Below are 20,380 nucleotides of genomic sequence, written 5' to 3'. Positions count from 1 at the left end.
TCCCTAAAATGCGAATGATTACATGCTATGTGAATCCCGGGTCGTGTTTTCAAAATAGCATTTTCAAATCCATCTTCTTTTTCTTTCGAAAATTTGATTCTTTTTCAAGTCCATTTCTTTTCGAAAATTTCGGCCCTCTATTTCAAAATTTTGAACCCTCTTTCAAGCCGAAGTGCTGCCCATTTTAAACGTCAATTCAATCCTTCTCGATTTCAAATTTCGATGAACTGTGTCCCAGGTCCAACCCAAACCTAGAATAGAGTTTGAGTCAGTGGGGTCGGGTTAGTCGAGTTGGGCTTTTGCTTGCTCGATATAGGCGAGCTAGTCCACCCTTAGGCTCGAGTGAGCCTTTGTTTGGTTAGAACACTTGTCAAGTGAGTCACCTAAACCGATCTTTGGGTCTGAGTCATGAAAGTCGACCATTTGGTCCAAGTCAGTCCACCAAAACGTCCCCACTAGGCCACCTTGGGCGTTTGTCACAAAGCCCAAGAGCCATGTCTGGCTTGAACACGGGTTTGTCATGTCAGATTTATGATCACGTTGAGTCTAAAACCCAAGCCACGTGTGTATCACGGTTAGGACCCATTCCAACGAGCCAGAATAGTTCGTTCGTAGGATCCATGTCAAGTTATAGCCAGTTTTTAGGTTTGAAAAACCGTCCCTAGTCGTGTATGACCCAAACCGAGGGGGCCCAATTGCTCGCTCTCCGGGTCTAAGCCCAATATCGAGTCGCATGGAGTCCGTCATGTTGTTATGAGTCGATTCCTGTTTGTACAGGGGATTTTGATTCGATAACTGATACTCGCTCGGGATTTTATTGTAGAAAGGCCGCTACAAACAAGAAGTATGACTACCGCAGAGGCACTGAAGCAGATTAACGACACTTTGGTCGCAATGATGGAACGCTTGACGGCTGTGGAAGCCAAGATCGCGGTGGAAGCTCCCATACCACCGCCCCGGAAATCGACCAAAAGAGGTTCCGACTAATAGAGGAACCGTTGAAGCTATCACGAGGGGAAAATGTGCATTATGAGAATGCCAGAGGGTACATGCCGGTCCAGGACAAGCTACCAACCAATTTTGTCCTAACTGATATCCCAAAGTTCAAAGGGACGGAAGATCCATTGCAACATATCCGTTCCTACAAGGAGTACCTTGCGCTGAAAGGGGTCCCTGCTGAGATGTTGCCTCACATTTTTGCTCAATCCCTAGGAGAACACCCGAAGGCGTGGTTCTACAGCCTTGAGCTTAAGAATTTCCCCACTTTCGAAGATATAGCGGTGGAGTTCTACAAACACTTTGCTGATAATGCTGAGATTCAGACTACTGTGCGCACACTCGAGGTGAAGACACAGAAGGATAAGGAGGGATTTACTGAATTCCTCAACCGCTGGCGCGCTGAAAGCGTGAAGTTGGCCAAAAGGCCAGAGGAGACTGAAATGGTAGATAAGTTCATCAAAAATCTTCGACCTGTCTACCGTGACTGTGGGGTAATATCCGTATAAAACCCTTAAATTTTAGGACTATAACGCAAATTTTACATGTGATACAATGTCATAAACGAAAAACAATAGAAAACGATAAAGCACAAGAATTAACATCAGGTCCTTGAGAATTCGGCCTAAGATAGAAATCAACGTAGATTTCCTCCTAATCGTTGCACCCAAGACCGTCTGAGACTATGCCCCTTGTGCTAGAATGTACTCTCTAATTGCCTTGCAATATTGAGAGAGTTTTGTGTGAGTTTTGCTAGATGTGAGATCTAGGTTATTGAGAGAAAAATGATCTCAAAACCTAATTTGTGTAAAAATGAAATGCTTAGGTCAAAAATGAGAGAGGTTCTCCTTTTTGTTCCTCCTTGGTTCGGCCAAACCGTGAGCCTCATGGGGAAGTGGGCTTTCACTTCCTCTTTATTTTAACTCGTGGTCCGACTCGAAATTCGCTAAATGTATACGACGGGTTTTTAATTATAAATCGTCATCGGTTATCGGTTATTAAAATATCAACTAGTAACATGACTTAGTCGAAATATTAATACATGTCCGACAAAGACAATATTGTATAATTAATTCAATATACATCAATTAAATATAATTGTTTATATTTAAATTACGAATTAACCGTTTAATTCGTTTTAGCCATTATTATTTAATCTGTATTAAATAATTATCTCAACATCGCGTTTGACTAATTATTAGTCAATAACTCCGACTAACTGCTTAGTCAACTTAGGCATCAATATGACTGTATTTTCATACCGTCACATCTCTCAAACGTATCCTATAGGTGTGACTTTTAGGGACCTTTGATCACCGCCATCTGCATGACAATAACGTCAAACTTATCTAGCAAGCCAACCGTTATTGATAAACGTGGACCAACTGATAATAATACAAAAGTATACCCTTTGATCCTTTTAGAGATTTAAATGTTATTGCATTAACTGTAGAGGACACCAGCCCCAACAAGCTCCCACTTGTCCGTACAAGTGTATGTGCAATAACGTTATCCGTACTAACTGGAGGACACGGCTCCAACAAACTCCCACTTGTCCGTACAAGTGTATGTGCGATAACCGATTCTCATATTCGTTTAAAATTTCTCCCACTCAATGTAAAACAATTTGCAGATCCGGATCCGCAAAGGTCGTATTTTACAATCGATCTGTATCAAGAGTGGTTTCCCCGACTAGAGAGTAACTTAACTGATAAAACGAATTCGTATTCGAGCATGGCCATGCATTTCAGTTACAGCTCCTCGAGTGGCCCTGAGAAATATCGAGTACCTGATAAAGGCTGAATATTTCCTTCAACTTGACTCCTTCCGATCTAAGCACAGCATGAAATGACCCAGAAAAAATCTACTTGGCCCCCTGTTACGGATGACCGTGAGAAAGAAACCAAAGTCACCCAAAATCTGCCTTAGTCTCAAGAGACAGTCGATAGTCAAAAGAATCGACTCTTAGGATCACCATGGAGGTCCTATCCACGACCTGGCACCGAATGTTATAAAACATTTAGGACTCCACGTCGATGTCACAATTGTGTCCTACGAGATATCCGTATAAATCGCCTCTGTGATTGGTCAGTCAACCTTTTGACTTATGGCTCATTGAACCCACCATCAACCAATGTCACAAAATAATTGCCAGAGTTATCAGCTCACGTGGGCAATTAAGGACCAAAAATATAATGTTTGTTCAGTTCACTTTGTGGTGTTCAAAAATTGTCGTACAAATCCACATGAAAAACAAAATATATAAATATCAAAACGATGATGTCGTATAGAGTACAAAAGAGAATGAATCTAATCCATAAAAGAGTACTACAACTCAGGAACACGTTTAATTCCCATGGAATTAACATGTCCTTCATGCTTATCTTGTCGTAATGGTTTAGTGAGAGGATCTGCTATGTTATCATCTGTAGCAATCTTTTCTATCACTACCTCCTTTTGCTCCACGTAATCTCGGATTAAATGAGCTTTCCGTTGTACATGTCTAGACTTGTTGCTAGACTTAGGCTCCTTAGCTTGGAAGATGGCACCTCTATTGTCGCAATAGATGGTGATCGGGTCATTCGAACTAGGCACTACGGATAGTCCTTGTAAGAATTGACGCATCCATATCGCTTCCTTTGCAGCTTAAGACGCGGCATAGTACTCGGACTCGATCGTAGAATCTCTTTGTAACACTTTGTTTGGAACTCTTCCAGTGATCTGCAGCGCCATTAAGAGTAAAAACGAATCCAGACTGAGATTTCGAGTCATCTCGATCCGTTTGGAAGCTAGCATCTGCGTAACCGGTTGCGCATAGCTTTTGTTCGCCTCCATAAGTCAATGCCCAATCTTTAGTCCTCCGTAGGTACTTAAGAATGTTCTTGACAGCCATCCAATGTGATTCACCGGATGCTTTGTTGGAATCGACTTGTCATACTCAATGCATATGCCACGTCCGGACGTGCGCATATCATGGCATACATGATTGATCCTATAGCCGAGGCATAAGGAATCCATGTCATGCGCTCTTTCTCTTCCGGTGTCTCGGTGCCCGAGACTTGCTCAAACGCACCCACGGGAGCCATAGGAAGAAACCCCTTTTGGAGTTAGTCATGCTGAATCTCTCTAGGATCTTGTCTATGTAAGACTCCTGACTGAGAGACAATATCCGACGTGATCTATCTCGATAGATACGGATGCCCAAAATTCTTTGTGCCTCACCCAGATCTTTCATCTGGAAATGGTTCTTCAACCATACTTTTACCGAAGTTAAGAGAGGTATGTCATTCCCAATCAGGAGTATGTCATCAACATACAATATTAGGAAGACAATCTTGCTCCCACTCGACTTGATATATAGACATGGTTCCTCGACCGATCGAGTAAATCCATTTTCTTTTATCACTTGGTCGAAACGATGATTCCAACCCCTAGATGCTTGCTTAAGTCCATAGATGGAACGCTTAAGCTTGCACACCTTCTTAGGATGTTCTGGATCGATGAAACCTTCGGGTTGTACCATGTACAACTCTTCCTCCAAAAAACCGTTTAAGAAGGCAGTTTTCACATCCATCTTCCAAATTTCATAGTCATGAAAAGCGGCAATCGCTAAGATAATCCGAATGGTACGCAGCATGACTACGGGTGCAAAAATTTCATCGTAGTGCAAACCTGGCACTTGGGTGAAACCTTTAGCAACTAGTCGTGCTTCATAGATATCTTGTTGACTTCCACAGAATGCTTTATCTTGTAAAGCCGTTTGCATTGAAGGGGACGAACCTTAGCAGGTAAGTCAACAAGATCCCATACGTTGTTCTCATACATGGAGTCCATCTCGGATTGCATGGCCTCAAGCCATAGCTTTGAGTCGGAACTAGTCATGGCACCTTTATAGGTTGCGGGTTCACTACTCGTTAAGAGTAGAATGTCATCTATGTCATGTTCCTCGACCATACCAATGTATCTGTCCGGAGGAATAGAGACTCTTCCCGACCTCCTAGGTTCCTCAGGAATGTTAACCGCAGCCGGGATTGAAGGAACTGGTTCCTCCAATGGTTGCTTGGTATTTGGTTCTGGAATCTCCGACGATTCGAAGGTTCTATCACTCTTTGCATTCTCGAGAAATTCCTTCTCTAAGAATGTCGCACTAGCCGCAACAAATACACGTTGTTCGGTTGGCGAATAAAAGTAATGACCAAGCGTTCCTTTAGGATAACCTATAAAGTATGTCTTGACCAATCGCGGGCCGAGCTTATCCTCGTGTCTCCACTTGACATAAGCCTCGCAGCCCCAAACCCGTATAAAGGACAAGTTAGGGACCGTTCCCTTCCATAGTTCATATGGAGTCTTGTCAACAGCTTTAGACGGACTTCGGTTAAGTATTAGAGCAGTGACAAGAGCATAACCCCACAATGAGTCGGGCAACACGGTGTGACTCATCATGGATCGAACCATATCAAGTAGTGTTCGATTTCTCCGTTCGGACACACCATTCATCTGAGGTGTTCCAGGTGGAGTTAACTGCAAGGCAATCCCACAGTCCTTAAGGTGTTGATCAAACTCGTGAGAAAGATACTCGCCACCACGGTCTGATCGCAGTGTTTTAATCTTTCTACCCAGAGGTTCTCAGTACCGATTCTCGGTATTCTTTGAATTTCTCAAAGGATTCACTTTTGTGCTTCATTAAGTAGACATAGCCATATCTACTTAAATCGTCCGTGAAAGTGATGAAATACCTATAGCCTTCTCGTGCGGTGATTGACATAGGTCCACACACATCCGTATGTATGAGTCCTAATAGGTCAGCAGCGCGCATTCCAACACCTTTGAATGAAATCCGAGTCATCTTGCCAATGAGACATGATTCACACGTGCCAAATGATTGAAAATCAAAGGCCGAGATAGCTCCATTCTTTATGAGCTGTTTTACGCGTTTCTCATTAATGTGTCCCATACGGCAGTGCCATAGATACGTTTGATCTTTGTCACCAACCTTTAACTTTTTATTCATTACGTGCAATATTTCGGTGGTCTGATCTAAAACATAAATTCCGTTCATGGAGACTGCCTTGCCATAAATCATATCGTGTAATGAGAAAATGCAACTATTATTCTCTATTACAAATGAAAAACCAAGTTTGTCAAGTGCAGAAACTGAAATAATGTTTTTAGAAAGACTGGGTACATAATAGCAGTTATATAAAAATAACTCAAATCCGCTAGGAAGCTGGATCATGTATGTTCCCCTCGAGACGGCAGCCACTCGTGCTCCATTCCCGACACGCAGGTCCACCTCACCCTTTACGAGGGGTTCGATGTTTCGGAGCCCCTGCACATGATTACACAGATGAGAACCACAACCAGTATCTATTACCCAAGTTCCGTAACTTGCGTGGTTAATCTCAATCATATGAATAAAAGTAGAAGAGGAAGAAGACATACCAACAGGTTTAACGCGACCTGCTTTTATTTCCTCATAGTAAACAGGACATGTACGCCTCCAATGCCCAGTCTTGTGGCAGTGATGGCATTCCATGTTTTCGGTCTTGCTCTTTGTCGCGCCTGATGAGTTGCTTGCTGTAGGATAATATCCGTATAAAACCCATAATTTGAAGGATTATAACGCAAATTTGATACGTGATTAAATGTCATAAACGAAAACAACAATGAAACGATAAAGATTAAGGAATAACCTTCGGTCCTAGTGCAAAATGGCAATGAGAGATCAAAGTAGATCTCCTCCTAAATGATGCACCCAAGATTGTCCGAGAAATGCCCTTGTGCTAGAATGAATCCTCTAATTGTCTTGCAATATTGAAAGGATTGTTTTGTGAGTTTTCGTTGGATGAGAGATCCGAATTTTGAGAGGCAATTTTCTCAAAACCCTAAAATTTTCTCAAATGAATGAATAGGGCAAAAAGGAGAGGAAGCTCCTCTTATCACTTGGTTCGGCCGTGAGCTTTAGATGGGGAGAGTGGGCTTTCCACTTTCTCTAATTTTTAACTCATGGTACGACCCGAAATGCGCTAAATGTATATGACACGGTTTCATTATAAACTGTCATCGGTTATCGGATATTAAGGCATCAACTAATAACACGGATTAGTTGAATTATTAATACGTGTCCGACAAAGACAATATCGTATAATTAATTTATCCAATATACATTAATCAAATATAAATCGCTTATATTTAATTTTACGAATTAACCGCTTAATTCGTCTTAGCCATTTTTATTTAATCCGTATTAAATAAAATATCTCAACATCACATTTTAACTAATTATTAGTCAAATAACTCGGACTAACTGGTTAGTCAAATTTGGCATCTACATGACTGTATTTTCATACCGTCACATCTCTCAAACGTATCCTATAGGTGTGACTTTTAGGGACCAGTTGATCACCGCCATCTGTATGACAATAACGTCAAACTTATCTAGCAAGCCAACCGTTATTTATAAACGTGGACCAACTGATTATGATACAAAAGTATACCCTTTGATCCTTTTAGAGATTTATAAGTCCTTGCACTAACTGTAAAGGACACCAGCCCCAACAAGCTCCCACTTGTCCGTACAAGTGTATGTGCAATGACGTTATCCGCACTAACTGGAGGACACAAGCTCCAACAAACTCCCACTTGTCCGTACAAGTGTATGTGCGATAACCGATTCTCATATTCATTTAAAATTTCTCCCACTCAATGTAAAACAATTTGCAGATCCGGATCCGCAAAGGTCGTATTTTACAATCGATCTGTAACTAGAGTGGTTTCCCCGACTAGAGAGTAACTTAACTGATAAAACGAATACGTATTCGAGCATGGCCATGCATTTCAGTTACAGCTCCTCGAGTGGCCCTGAGAAATATCGAGTACCTGATAAAGGCTGAATATTTCCTTCAACTCGAACTCCTTCCGATCTAAGCACAGCATGAAATGACCCAGAAACAATCTACTTGGCCTCCTGTTACGGATGACCGTGAGAAAGAAACCAAAGTCACCCAAAATCTGTCGTAGTCTCAAGAGACAGTCGATAGTCAAAAGAATCGACTCTTAGGATCACCATGGAGGTCCTATCCACGACCGGGCACCGAATGTTGTAAAACATTTAGGACTCCACGTTGATGTCACAATTGTGTCCTACGAGATATCCGTATAAATCGCCTCCGTGATTGGTCACCAACCCGTTGACTTATGGCTCGTTGAACCCACCATCAACCAACGTCACAAAATAATTACCTTGAGTTATCAGCTCACGTGGGTAATTAAGGACCATAAAATATAATGTTTGTTCAGTTCACTTTGTGGTGTTCAAAATTTGTCGTACAAATCGACATGAAAAACAAAATATATAAAATATCAAAACGATGATGTCGTATAGAGTACAAAGGAGAATGAATCTAATCCATAAGAGAGTACTACAACTTAGGAACACGTTTAATTCCCATGGAATTAACATGCCCTTCATGCTTATCTTGTCGTAATGGTTTAGTGAGAGGATCTGCTATGTTGTCATCTGTAGCAATCTTTTCTATCACTACTTCCTTTTGCTCCACGTAATCCCGGATTAGATGAGCTTTCCGTTGTACATGTCTAGACTTGTTGCTAGACTTTGGCTCCTTAGCTTGGAAGATGGCACCTCTATTGTCGCAATAGATGGTGATCGGGTCATTCGAACTAGGCACTACAGATAGTCCATGTAAGAATTGACGCATCCATATCGCTTCCTTTGTAGCTTCAGACGCGGCATAGTACTCGGACTCAGTCGTAGAATCTGCTCTAACAGTTTGTTTGGAACTCTTCCAGCTGACTGCAGCGCCATTAAGAGTAAAAACGAATCCAGACTGAGATTTCGAGTCATCACGATCCGTTTGGAAACTAGCATCTGCGTAACCGGTTGCGCATAGCTTTTGATCGCCTCCATAAGTCAATGCCCAATCTTTAGTCCTCCGTAGGTACTTAAGAATGTTCTTGACAGCCATCCAATGTGATTCACCCGGATCTTTGTTGGAATCGACTTGTCATACTCAATGCATATGCCACGTCCGGACGTGTGCATATCATGGCATACATGATTGATCCTATAGACGAGGCATAAGGAATCCGTGTCATGCGCTCTTTCTCTTCCGGTGTCTCTGGTGACTGAGACTTGCTCAAATGCACCCCTGGAGCCATAGGAAGAAACCCCTTCTTGGAGTTAGTCATGCTGAATCTCTCTAGGATTTTGTCTATGTAAGACTCCTGACTGAGAGATAACATCCGTCGTGATCTATCTCGATAGATACGGATGCCTAGAATTCTTTGTGCCTCTCCCAGATCTTTCATCTGGAAATGGTTTTTCAACCATACTTTCACCGAAGTTAAGAGAGGTATGTCATTCCCAATCAGGAGTATGTCATCGACATACAATATTAGGAAGACAATCTTGCTCCCACTCGACTTGATATAAAGACATGGTTCCTCGACCGATCGAGTAAATCCATTTTCTTTAATCACTTGGTCGAAGCGATGATTCCAACTCCGAGATGCTTGCTTAAGTCCATAAATGGAACGCTTAAGCTTGCACACTTTCTTAGGATGTTGTGGATCGATGAAACCTTCGGGTTGTACCATGTACATCTCTTCCTCCAAAAAGCCGTTTAAGAAGGCGGTTTTCACATCCATTTGCCAAATTTCGTAGTCATGAAAAGCGGCGATCGCTAAGATAATCCGAATGGAACGCAAAGATGACTACGGGTGCAAAAATTTCATCGTAGTGCAAGCCTGGCACTTGGGTGAAACCTTTAGCAACTAGTCGTGCTTTGTAGATATCTTGTTGACCTTCCAACGAATGCTTTATCTTCTAAAGCCATTTGCATTGAAGGGGACGAACCTTAGCAGGTAAGTCAACAAGATCCCACACGTTGTTCTCATACATAGAGTCCATCTCGGATTGCATGGCCTTAAGCCATTGCTTTGAGTCAGAACTAGTCATGGCACCTTTATAGGTTGCGGGTTCACTACTCGTTAAGAGTAGAACGTCATCTATGTCATGTTCCTCGACCATACCAATGTATCTGTCCGGAGGAATAGAGACTCTTCCCGACCTCCTAGGTTCCTCAGGAATGTTAACCGCAGCCGGGATTGAAGGAATAGGTTCCTCCAATAGTTGCTCGGTACTTGGTTCTGGAATCTCCGACAGTTCGAAGGTTCTATCACTCTTTGCATTCTCGAGAAATTCCTTCTCTAAGAATGTCGCACTAGCCGCAACAAAAACACGTTGTTCGGTTGGCGAATAAAAGTAATGACCAAGCGTTCCTTTAGGATAACCTATAAAGTACGTCTTGACCGATCGCGTTCTGAGCTTATCCTCGTGTCTCCACTTGACATAAGCCTCGCATCCCCAAACCCGTATAAAGGACAAGTTAGGGACCGTTCCCTTCCATAGTTCATATGGAGTCTTGTCAACAGACTTTAGACGGACTTGATTAAGTATTAGAGCGGCCGACAAAGAGCATAACCCCACAATGAGTCAGGCAACACGGTGTGACTCATCATGGATCGAACCATATCAAGTAGTGTTCGATTTCTCCGTTCGGACACACCATTCAATTGAGGTGTTCCAGGTGGAGTTAACTGTAGGGCAATCCCACAGTCCTTTAGGTGTTGATCAAACTCGTGAGAAAGATACTCGCCACCACGATCTGAACGTAGTGTTTTAATCTTTCTACCCAATTGGTTCTGTACCCTATTCTGGTATTCTTTGAATTTCTCAAAGGATTCACTTTTATGTTTCATTAAGTAGACATAGCCATATCTACTTAAATCATCCGTGAAAGTGATGAAATACCTATAGCCTTCTCGTGCGGTGATTGACATAGGACCACATACATCCGTGTGTATGAGTCCTAATAGGTCAGCAGCGCGCATTCCAACACCTTTGAAGGAAATCCGAGTCATCTCACCGATGAGACATGATTCACACGTGCCAAATGATTGAAAATCAAAGGCCGAGATAGCTCCATTCTTGATGAGTTGTTTAACGCGTTTCTCATTAATGTGTCCCATACGGCAGTGCCATAGATACGTTTGATCTTTGTCACCAACCTTTAACCTTTTATTCATTACGTGTAATATTTCGGTCGTCTGATCCAAAACATAAATTCCGTTCATGGAGACTGCCTTGCCATAAATCATATCGTGTAATGAGAAAATGCAAGTATTATTCTCTATTACAAATGAAAATCCAAGTTTGTCAAGTGCAGAAACTGAAATAATGTTTTTCGAAAGACTGGGTACATAATAGCAGTTATATAAAAATAACTCAAATCCGCTAGGAAGCTGGATCACATATGTTCCCCTTGAGACGGCAGCCACTCGTGCTCCATTCCCAACACGCAGGTCCACCTCACCCTTTACGAGGGGTTCGATATTTCGGAGCCCCTGCACATGATTACACAGATGAGAACCACAACCAGTATCAAGTACCCAAGTTCCGTAACTTGCGTGGTTAATCTCAATCATATGAATAAAAGTAGAAGAAGAAGAAGACATACCAACAGGTTTAACACGACCTGCCTTTAAGTCCTCATGATAAACAGGAAATGTACGCCTCCAATGCCCAGTCTTATGGCAATGATGGCATTCCATGTTTTCATTCTTGCTCTTTGTCGCGCCTGATGAGGTGCTCGACTCACCAGGCCCACTCTTACCTGAACCCGACTTCTTGAACTTCGGTTTACCTCTGCTAGGTTTGCACGAGCTTTGCCCTTACCCTTGCCCTTGTTTGACACAACGAGAACATCCTGTTTCAAGCTCCCACCGAACTTCATGTCCTTCTCGGTGCCGTACGAGAAGGGAGTGCAATTCATGGGGACTTTTCTTCAAATCATTCATATAGTAATTCGCTCTAAATTGCGAAAAACCATCGTGGAGTGAGTAAAGCATGCGGTCGATCACAATGTTCTCGCCGATCTTACAATCAAAGGTCTCCAGCTTCTCGACATTCTCAATCATGCTTTGAGAATGTGTGGGCTAACCGGTTGGCCCTTTCTCGGAGTCTCGCATCAAAGAAGCGAGTGGTATGCTCATAGGTCACGATTCTCGGTGCTTTCGAGAATTCCTTGGTGAGCGTGGTGAAAATCTTGTTCGCACCATGGGCTATGAAGCGTTTCCGCAAATTGGGTTCCATTGCAAAAATGAGTACGTTTTTAATCGCACCCGCTTCCATACGAAATCGTTAAACTTGGTGATTTCAAGAGCACTCTAGCCGTGGGACCTGGGTTTGCCGGGATGGGCTCTAATAGATATTTGAGCTTCCCGTCGCCAGCGGCGCATTCCGTAATGCCGCCTCCCGGTCCGCGAAGTTTGATCCATCATTCTTCGATCGAGTAGACTGATTCATCTGATTCATGAAGATCCGCCGGACTCACGGTCCAATGTGGCACTTGGCATTGGGTTGTCTGTAGAACCAGCCATTTGTTTTTAGCGATTTAAAAGTTCGTGATCTACACGGAAAAGAAAGAAAAACAAAAACGAAATAAGCAACTCATCGAGGTGATTTAAGTCTATTTAAAAATTCATTTTAACGTGTAGACTTGCGCACTTGCATAATTGATCTCCCTCAAGAATGATACAAGTGATCCCAAGACTCAATTTTCGTAAATTGATAAGCCAACTGTTTAGCTAATTCTTCCGTAAGAACTCTTGGTCGATAGATTTCCGTAAATCCTATCTATAGTCCACCATAGTCACAGGATCGTACGAGTGACCATAGTGTTGAGATAAAATAGGTCAATCGGTTCCAACATACCCGACGTAGAAGGGGTCATATTATGCCTACCGACGAAGAAGGGACTCATTGGAGTTTGACCTATAAAGACTATTCTCAATTTTTGTTTATACGAGGAAGATCCCATCAACTTAATTATAATTCATATTAAGTGAACGAATAACTAGCGTCTGCGTGAATGAATTAATTTAGGTGATGGCTTAAAATCATGTGACATAAGAATGTCAAAGAAAACTAACTCGTGACCTCTATATGTGTCAGTTTTCATGCAATAATTAGGTGGTTTGGTTTTTAGGCGGAAAATGATGCATATTATCGTTACGAAAAATAAATAAAAGAATGCAATACGTAAATAAAAATTCCTAGTGTGGCCTATCCTAGTAAAAAGAACATAAAACAACTTTGGAATCCACCGTTGGACCCGAGAAGCTTGTCTTGATGTTCCATCTTGATCCAAGTAGCGGGAGTGAGCATCCGGTCTCCTTCTTTAGTCTTCTCAAAATTACAATTAAAATTTACAAAATATAAACCTATTTACATTCTAAATAAAAACTGTAATTAAAAGAAATAAAAGGAGATACGAGATCTCAAAATACAACCAAGACCGTGTTCCATCATTACGGTAACACGTTCTACTAAGGCCACACTAAGTTACAACCGTTTGCAAAAATAAATAAATACGTAATTAAAAGCATTCAAAAATCAAAAACGATAAATAAAATGCATCAACTAAAATTTAAATTTATTCGTGACATAATTCCGTAATTATGTTAAATTTGTCCAAACCACCAAAGACAATTAAAATTATATGACAAAACCGCTTTAGTCAAGTTAATTTTAATCCGAGATAATCCGTTACTATAAATCGTTTTAAAGTAACTTAATTTTACGTGGGTGAACCGTTTCACTATCAAGCGAGAGCATAAAACCGTTTTATGCAATAAAAGGCCGAAAAAAAAACAAAAATTTTTTTTTTTTTTTTTTTTTTTTTTCATCCTATTTGAAGCGTGAACAAGTACCAGAATTTTTTTTTATTTTTTTTTATTTATTTTTTAAATGCTGAAATTGCCGAGAGCATCAAAAAACCAAAAAAAAAAATTAAACGGCTCAAAATCGTGAGCAACAAGAGATCAAAACAAAACGGTTTGATAAAACACAATTGCAATTTTAATCTAATCCGTATAGAAATCAAACCACAATTGTTACATCTTCAACATATTGCATTAGTTATCGGTTAAAATTACAACATGTGAAGAACGATAGAAAACAAGAGATCGAATGATCTAACAAAAATGTGTGGCACGCAAATCGATGCAAAAATCAGAAAAACAGGCCAAGAGGCCGCACGGTTCTTCCAAAAAAAAAAATTTCGAGACAAAAATTTGTGTCACACGAAATTTTATGCAATCATTTTGATAGATCTCTAACATATTGCAATGAATATCGATTACAAAACAATATGCAAAGATCAAAATGAAAACAAAACAAACAAACGACAACCAACACCGTGTAACCAAGACACGGATCCCAAGGCACAAGAAAACAAAAAAAAAACGCAGCAATTAAAAAATTGCCGAGAAAAAAAAATGGCTGCCGAGACAATTTTTTGAACAAACATTCATCGATTCAAAATTCGTTTGATGAAAATCACATAGAAAAATTTACGTGGCCTCGCTCTGATACCACTTGTAGGGTAATATCCGTATAAAACCCATAATTTGAAGGATTATAACGCAAATTTTATACGTGATTAAATGTCATAAACGAAAACAACAATGAAACGATAAAGATTAAGGAATAACCTTCGGTCCTAGTGCAAAATGGCAATGAGAGATCAAAGTAGATCTCCTCCTAAATGATGCACCCAAGATTGTCCGAGAAATGCCCTTGTGCTAGAATGAATCCTCTAATTGCCTTGCAATATTGAAAGGATTGTTTTGTGAGTTTTCGTTGGATGAGAGATCCGAATTTTGAGAGGCAATTTTCTCAAAACCCTAAAATTTTCTCAAATGAATGAATAGGGCAAAAAGGAGAGGAAGCTCCTCTTATCACTTGGTTCGGCCGTGAGCTTTAGATGGGGAGAGTGGGCTTTCCACTTTCTCTAATTTTTAACTCATGGTACGACCCGAAATGCGCTAAATGTATATGACACGGTTTCATTATAAACTGTCATCGGTTATCGGATATTAAGGCATCAACTAATAACACGGATTAGTTGAATTATTAATACGTGTCCGACAAAGACAATATCGTATAATTAATTTATCCAATATACATTAATCAAATATAAATCGCTTATATTTAATTTTACGAATTAACCGCTTAATTCGTCTTTGCCATTTTTATTTAATCCGTATTAAATAAAATATCTCAACATCACATTTTAACTAATTATTAGTCAAATAACTCGGACTAACTGGTTAGTCAAATTTGGCATCTACATGACTGTATTTTCATACCGTCACATCTCTCAAACGTATCCTATAGGTGTGACTTTTAGGGACCAGTTGATCACCGCCATCTGTATGACAATAACGTCAAACTTATCTAGCAAGCCAACCGTTATTGATAAACGTGGACCAACTGATTATGATACAAAAGTATACCCTTTGATCCTTTTAGAGATTTATAAGTCCTTGCACTAACTGTAAAGGACACCAGCCCCAACAAGCTCCCACTTGTTCGTACAAGTGTATGTGCAATGACGTTATCCGCACTAACTGGAGGACACAGCTCCAACACTTGCCTCACCAGGCCCACTCTTACCTGATCCCGACTTCTTAAACTTCGGTTTACCTACCGCTAGGTCTGCCTGAGCTTTGCCCTTACCCTTGCCCTTGTTTGACACAACGAGAACATCCTGTTTCAAGCTCCCACTGAACTTCATGTCCTTCTCGGTCTGTACGAGAAGGTAGTGTAGTTCATGAGGATTTTTCTTCAAATCATTCATATAGTAATTCGCTCTAAAGAGCGCAAAACCATCATGGAGTGAATGAAGCATGCGGTCAATCACGATGTTCTCGCTGATTTTACAATCAAGCGCCTCCAGTCTCTCGACATTCTCAATCATGCTGAGAATGTGTGGGCTAACCGGTTGGCCCTTCTGGAGTCTCGCATCAAAGAAGCGAGTGGTATGCTCATAGGTCACGATTCTCGGTGCTTTCGAGAATTCCTTAGTGAGCGTGGTGAAAATCTTGTTTGCACCTTGGGCTATGAAGCGTTTCTGCAAATTGGATTCCATTGCAAAAATGAGTACGTTTTTAATCGCACCCGCTTCCATGACGAAATCGTTATACTTGGCGATCTCGTTAGCTCCAGCCGTGGGACCTGGGTTTGACGGGATGGGCTCTGTCAGAATTTGAGCTTCCGTCAGTCACCGCGGCAAGATTCCGTAATGCCGCCTCCCGGTCCGCGAAGTTTGATCCATCATTCTTGATCGAGTTGACGATTCATCGATTCATGAAGATCCGAAGCCAGGACTCACGGTCCAATGTGGCACTTGGCATTGGGTCGTCGCAGACGGCCACCATTTTGTTATTAGCGCTTAAGTGATCGTGATCTACATTGAAAAAGAAAGGAAAAACAAAACGAAATAAGCAACTCATCGAGGTGATTTAAGTCTATTAAAAATTCATTTTAATCGTGTAGACTCATTGCACTTGCATAATTGATCTCCCTCAAGAATAATACAAGTGATCCCAAGACTCAATTTCCGTAAATTGATAAGCCAACTGTTTAGCTAGTTCTATCGTTAGAACTCTTGGTCGATAGATTTCCGTAAATCCTATCTATAGTCCACCATAATCACAGGATCGTACGAGTGACCATAGTGTTGAGATAAAATAGGTCAATCGGTCCAACTTACCCGACGTAGAAGGGGTCATATTATGCCTACCGACGAAGAAGGGATTCATTGGAGTTTGACCTATAAAGACTATTCTCAATTTTTGGTTATACGAGGAAGATCCCATCAACTTAGTTTTAATTCATTTTAAGTGAACGAATAACTAGCATTACGTGAATGAATTAACTTAGGTGATGGCTTAAAATTGATCGCGTGACATAAGAATGTCATAGAAAACTAACGCGTGACCTCTATATGAGTCAGTTTTCATGCAATTAATAGGTGGTTTGGTTTTAGGCGGAATATGATGCAATCTATCGTTACGATAAAATAAATAAAAGAATGCAAAACGTAAATAAAAGTCCTAGTGTGGCCTATCCTAGTAAAAAGAACATAATACAACTTTGGAATCCACCGTTGGACCCGAGAAGCTTGTCTTGATGTTCCATCTTTGTTCATGCAAATGAGAGAGCATCCGATCTCCATCTTTGGTCTTCTCAAAATTACAATTAAAATTTACAAAATATAAACCTATTTACATTCTAAATAAAAAAACTGTAATTACAAGGAAAAACCAAAACGGAGATTCAAGATCTCAAAATACAACCAAGACCGTGTTCCATCATTACGGTAACACGTTCTACTAAGGCCACACTAAGTTACAACCGTTTGTAAAATTAAATACGTAATTAAAAAAAAACATTCAAGGCATTCAAAATAACGATAAATAAAATGCATCAACTAAAACAAATTTATTCGTGACATAATTCCGTAATTATGTTAAATTTATCCAAACCACCTTTTAACGATTAAAATTATGCGACAAAACCGCTTCTATCAACTTAATTTTAATTCATGATAATCTGTTACTTTAAATTGCTTTAAAATAACTAAATGGTACGTGAGTGAACCGTTTCACTATCAAGCGAATGCACAAAAGCCGTATTGTGCATTTGTTATGGCCGAAAAAAAAATAAAACACGAAATTTTTTTTTTTTTCTTTCACGGCCTGACCGTGAACAATACACAAAAATTTTTTATTTTTTTTTTCAGCTAATTGCCGAGAGCAAGAAAAAGGGGGAAAAATTCCCAAACATCAAAAACCCTCGCAAAATCGATTTGACAAAAATTACCAATTGCAAATTAACCTAATCCGTATAGAATTGAAACTACAATTGATAAAACTTTAACATATTGCAATGAATATCGATTACAAAAACAATATGCAAAGAACAAATCGAAAACAAAACATCGTCTGATCAGCATAAAGCCGTGTGGCACGATTACCAATGCAAAAAAAAAATTTCACGGTTTGCATAAAAAAAAAAACAAAACAGCCGAGACAATAAAAAAAATCTGCCGCACGGAATTTTATGCAAAAAAAATATCGATTCAATTTCGTTTGATGAAAATCACAAAGAAAAATTTACGTGGCCTCGCTCTGATACCACTTGTGGGGTAATATCCGTATAAAACCCTTAAATTTTTGGACTATAACGCAAATTTTACATGTGATACAATGTCATAAACGAAAAACAATAGAAAACGATAAAGCACAAGAATTAACCTCGGGTCCTTGAGAATTCGGCCTAAGATAGAAATCAACGTAGATTTCCTCCTAATCGTTGCACCCAAGACCGTCTGAGACTATGCCCCTTGTGCTAGAATGTACTCTCTAATTGCCTTGCAATATTGAGAGAGTTTTGTGTGAGTTTTGCTAGATGTGAGATCTAGGTTATTGAGAGAAAAATGTTCTCAAAACCTAATTTGTGTAAAAATGAAATGCTTAGGTCAAAAATGAGAGAGGCTCTCCTTTTTGTTCCTCCTTGGTTCGGCCAAACCGTGAGCCTCATGGGGAAGTGGGCTTTCACTTCCTCTTTATTTTAACTCGTGGTCCGACTCGAAATTCGTTAAATGTATACGACGGGTTTTTAATTATAAATCGTCATCGGTTATCGGTTATTAAAATATCAACTAGTAACATGACTTAGTCGAAATATTAATACATGTCCGACAAAGACAATATTGTATAATTAATTCAATATACATCAATTAAATATAATTGTTTATATTTAAATTACGAATTAACCGTTTAATTCGTTTTAGCCATTATTATTTAATCCGTATTAAATAATTATCTCAACATCGCGTTTGACTAATTATTAGTCAATAACTCCGACTAACTGCTTAGTCAACTTAGGCATCAATATGACTGTATTTTCATACCGTCACATCTCTCAAACGTATCCTATAGGTGTGACTTTTAGGGACCAGTTGATCACCGCCATCTGTATGACAATAACGTCAAACTTATCTAGCAAGCCAACCGTTATTGATAAACGTGGACCAACTGATAATAATACAAAAGTATACCCTTTGATCCTTTTAGAGATTTAAATGTTATTGCATTAACTGTAGAGGACACCAGCCCCAACAGTGACGCTATCAAATATCAACATTTCGGCTCATTCAAGGACCTTATTCGAGTCGGAAGAAAAATTGAGGACGACGTTCGTTCTGCCGAGGCTGAAAAGCTAAAAGGATATCAGGGTGCCTCCTCTTCCAAAGCTAAGGCATCCAGTTCTGCCAATCATATCCAAGCCATCAGTCTTTTGGGAGGAGCTCTTAAGGGATCGCAACGCCATGGGCCAAGAGCGTTCACTGACATCGGGTGTACCTATGCATACGCCCTCAAAAGGCTCTCGGCCCAAGGGAAACTGAACCCAATTGGTCCAACTCCGGACCCGCCTGCGGATCGACAGGGTAAATGGTATAAGCCCAACGCCTACTGTGCTTATCATCAAGGAAAAGGTCATGATACCGAAAATTGTTACCGTCTTAAACATGAAATCCAAGACATGATCGAGAATGGGTCGCTCCCCATCCCCACCGTCCGACCTAACAACCTGAACAATCCTTTTGGCGACCATGCCAATGCAGTATTCGTCGAAGACAATACCGATGTATCTCACTTAATCCAACCCATCTGTAGTCTCACCGGGTTTTTCGTGGGAAGGTCTATGTAAGCTTCCGAGTATATCCCTCAAGCTAAGAAAGAAGTTCGAATTGGGGATTTTGCTATCGATTGCACACCATACATTCTCCGAAGCGAGAATGAAATTAATGGGGTCTGGGCTGACGATGAAGATGATATCTATCTCACCGAAGGTGCGATTATTCCCCGAACTCATGAAGAAATTTCTAAATTGAGGAAAGATGTCCTCGAATCTAATCATTTGACTCGATCGGGACGTCCCTATCGTGTCGAGATGGCAAACCATGTCTCTATCTTTGGAGACAGTCCAAGTAAGACACCCACCAAGGAGGCCACCTCAGTCCGGGCTCTTGGTGAAGGGTCGACCTCGGAGGCCTCCCTCATCAAGCGATTCTACAAAGACTAAGGCGAGATGTCTCCATCCCAGGGAATTAATGTTGAGCTCGTTTGAACACCGACAAGCTCTGCTTCAAGCCTTAATGAATATGACCGTGTCACCGCACACTACTCCGGATGACGTGGTCTCATTTGTTGCTCAAAACCAACCTCGGCTCACTAATGCCGTAACTTTTTCTCGATGAAGACCGCCCTCGTTTGGGCCACAACATTGTCTCGCTATGTACATCACGGTAGAATGCCGTCATAAGCGACTCCCAATGACCCTTGTCGACGACGGTCTGCGGTTAATGTTCTCCCACTACGGACCGCTTTCATTTTGGGACTCGAGAAAAGCGACTTCGCACCCACTACGCAAACGGTTCGGGCTTTCGAT

At 40.7% G+C, this 20,380-nt stretch overlaps 1 protein-coding gene across 1 annotated transcript; it reads left to right on the top strand.

Annotated features, from left to right (window-relative positions):
- The first annotated feature begins 1,049 nt into the window (after positions 1-1,049).
- LOC141590204 (uncharacterized) lies at positions 1,050-19,639 on the top strand. Its single transcript, XM_074410810.1, has 2 exons — positions 1,050-1,479; positions 19,032-19,639. Exons 1-2 carry the CDS (start codon positions 1,050-1,052, stop codon positions 19,637-19,639), a joined length of 1,038 nt encoding a protein of 345 aa, XP_074266911.1.
- Positions 19,640-20,380: the final 741 nt, after the last annotated feature.

This window comes from Silene latifolia, chromosome 7 (assembly GCF_048544455.1).
Source record: "Silene latifolia isolate original U9 population chromosome 7, ASM4854445v1, whole genome shotgun sequence".
NCBI lineage: Eukaryota > Viridiplantae > Streptophyta > Magnoliopsida > Caryophyllales > Caryophyllaceae > Silene > Silene latifolia.
The sequence above is the reverse complement of the archived record's forward strand: the minus strand, read 5'-3'. Positions and strand labels throughout refer to the sequence as shown.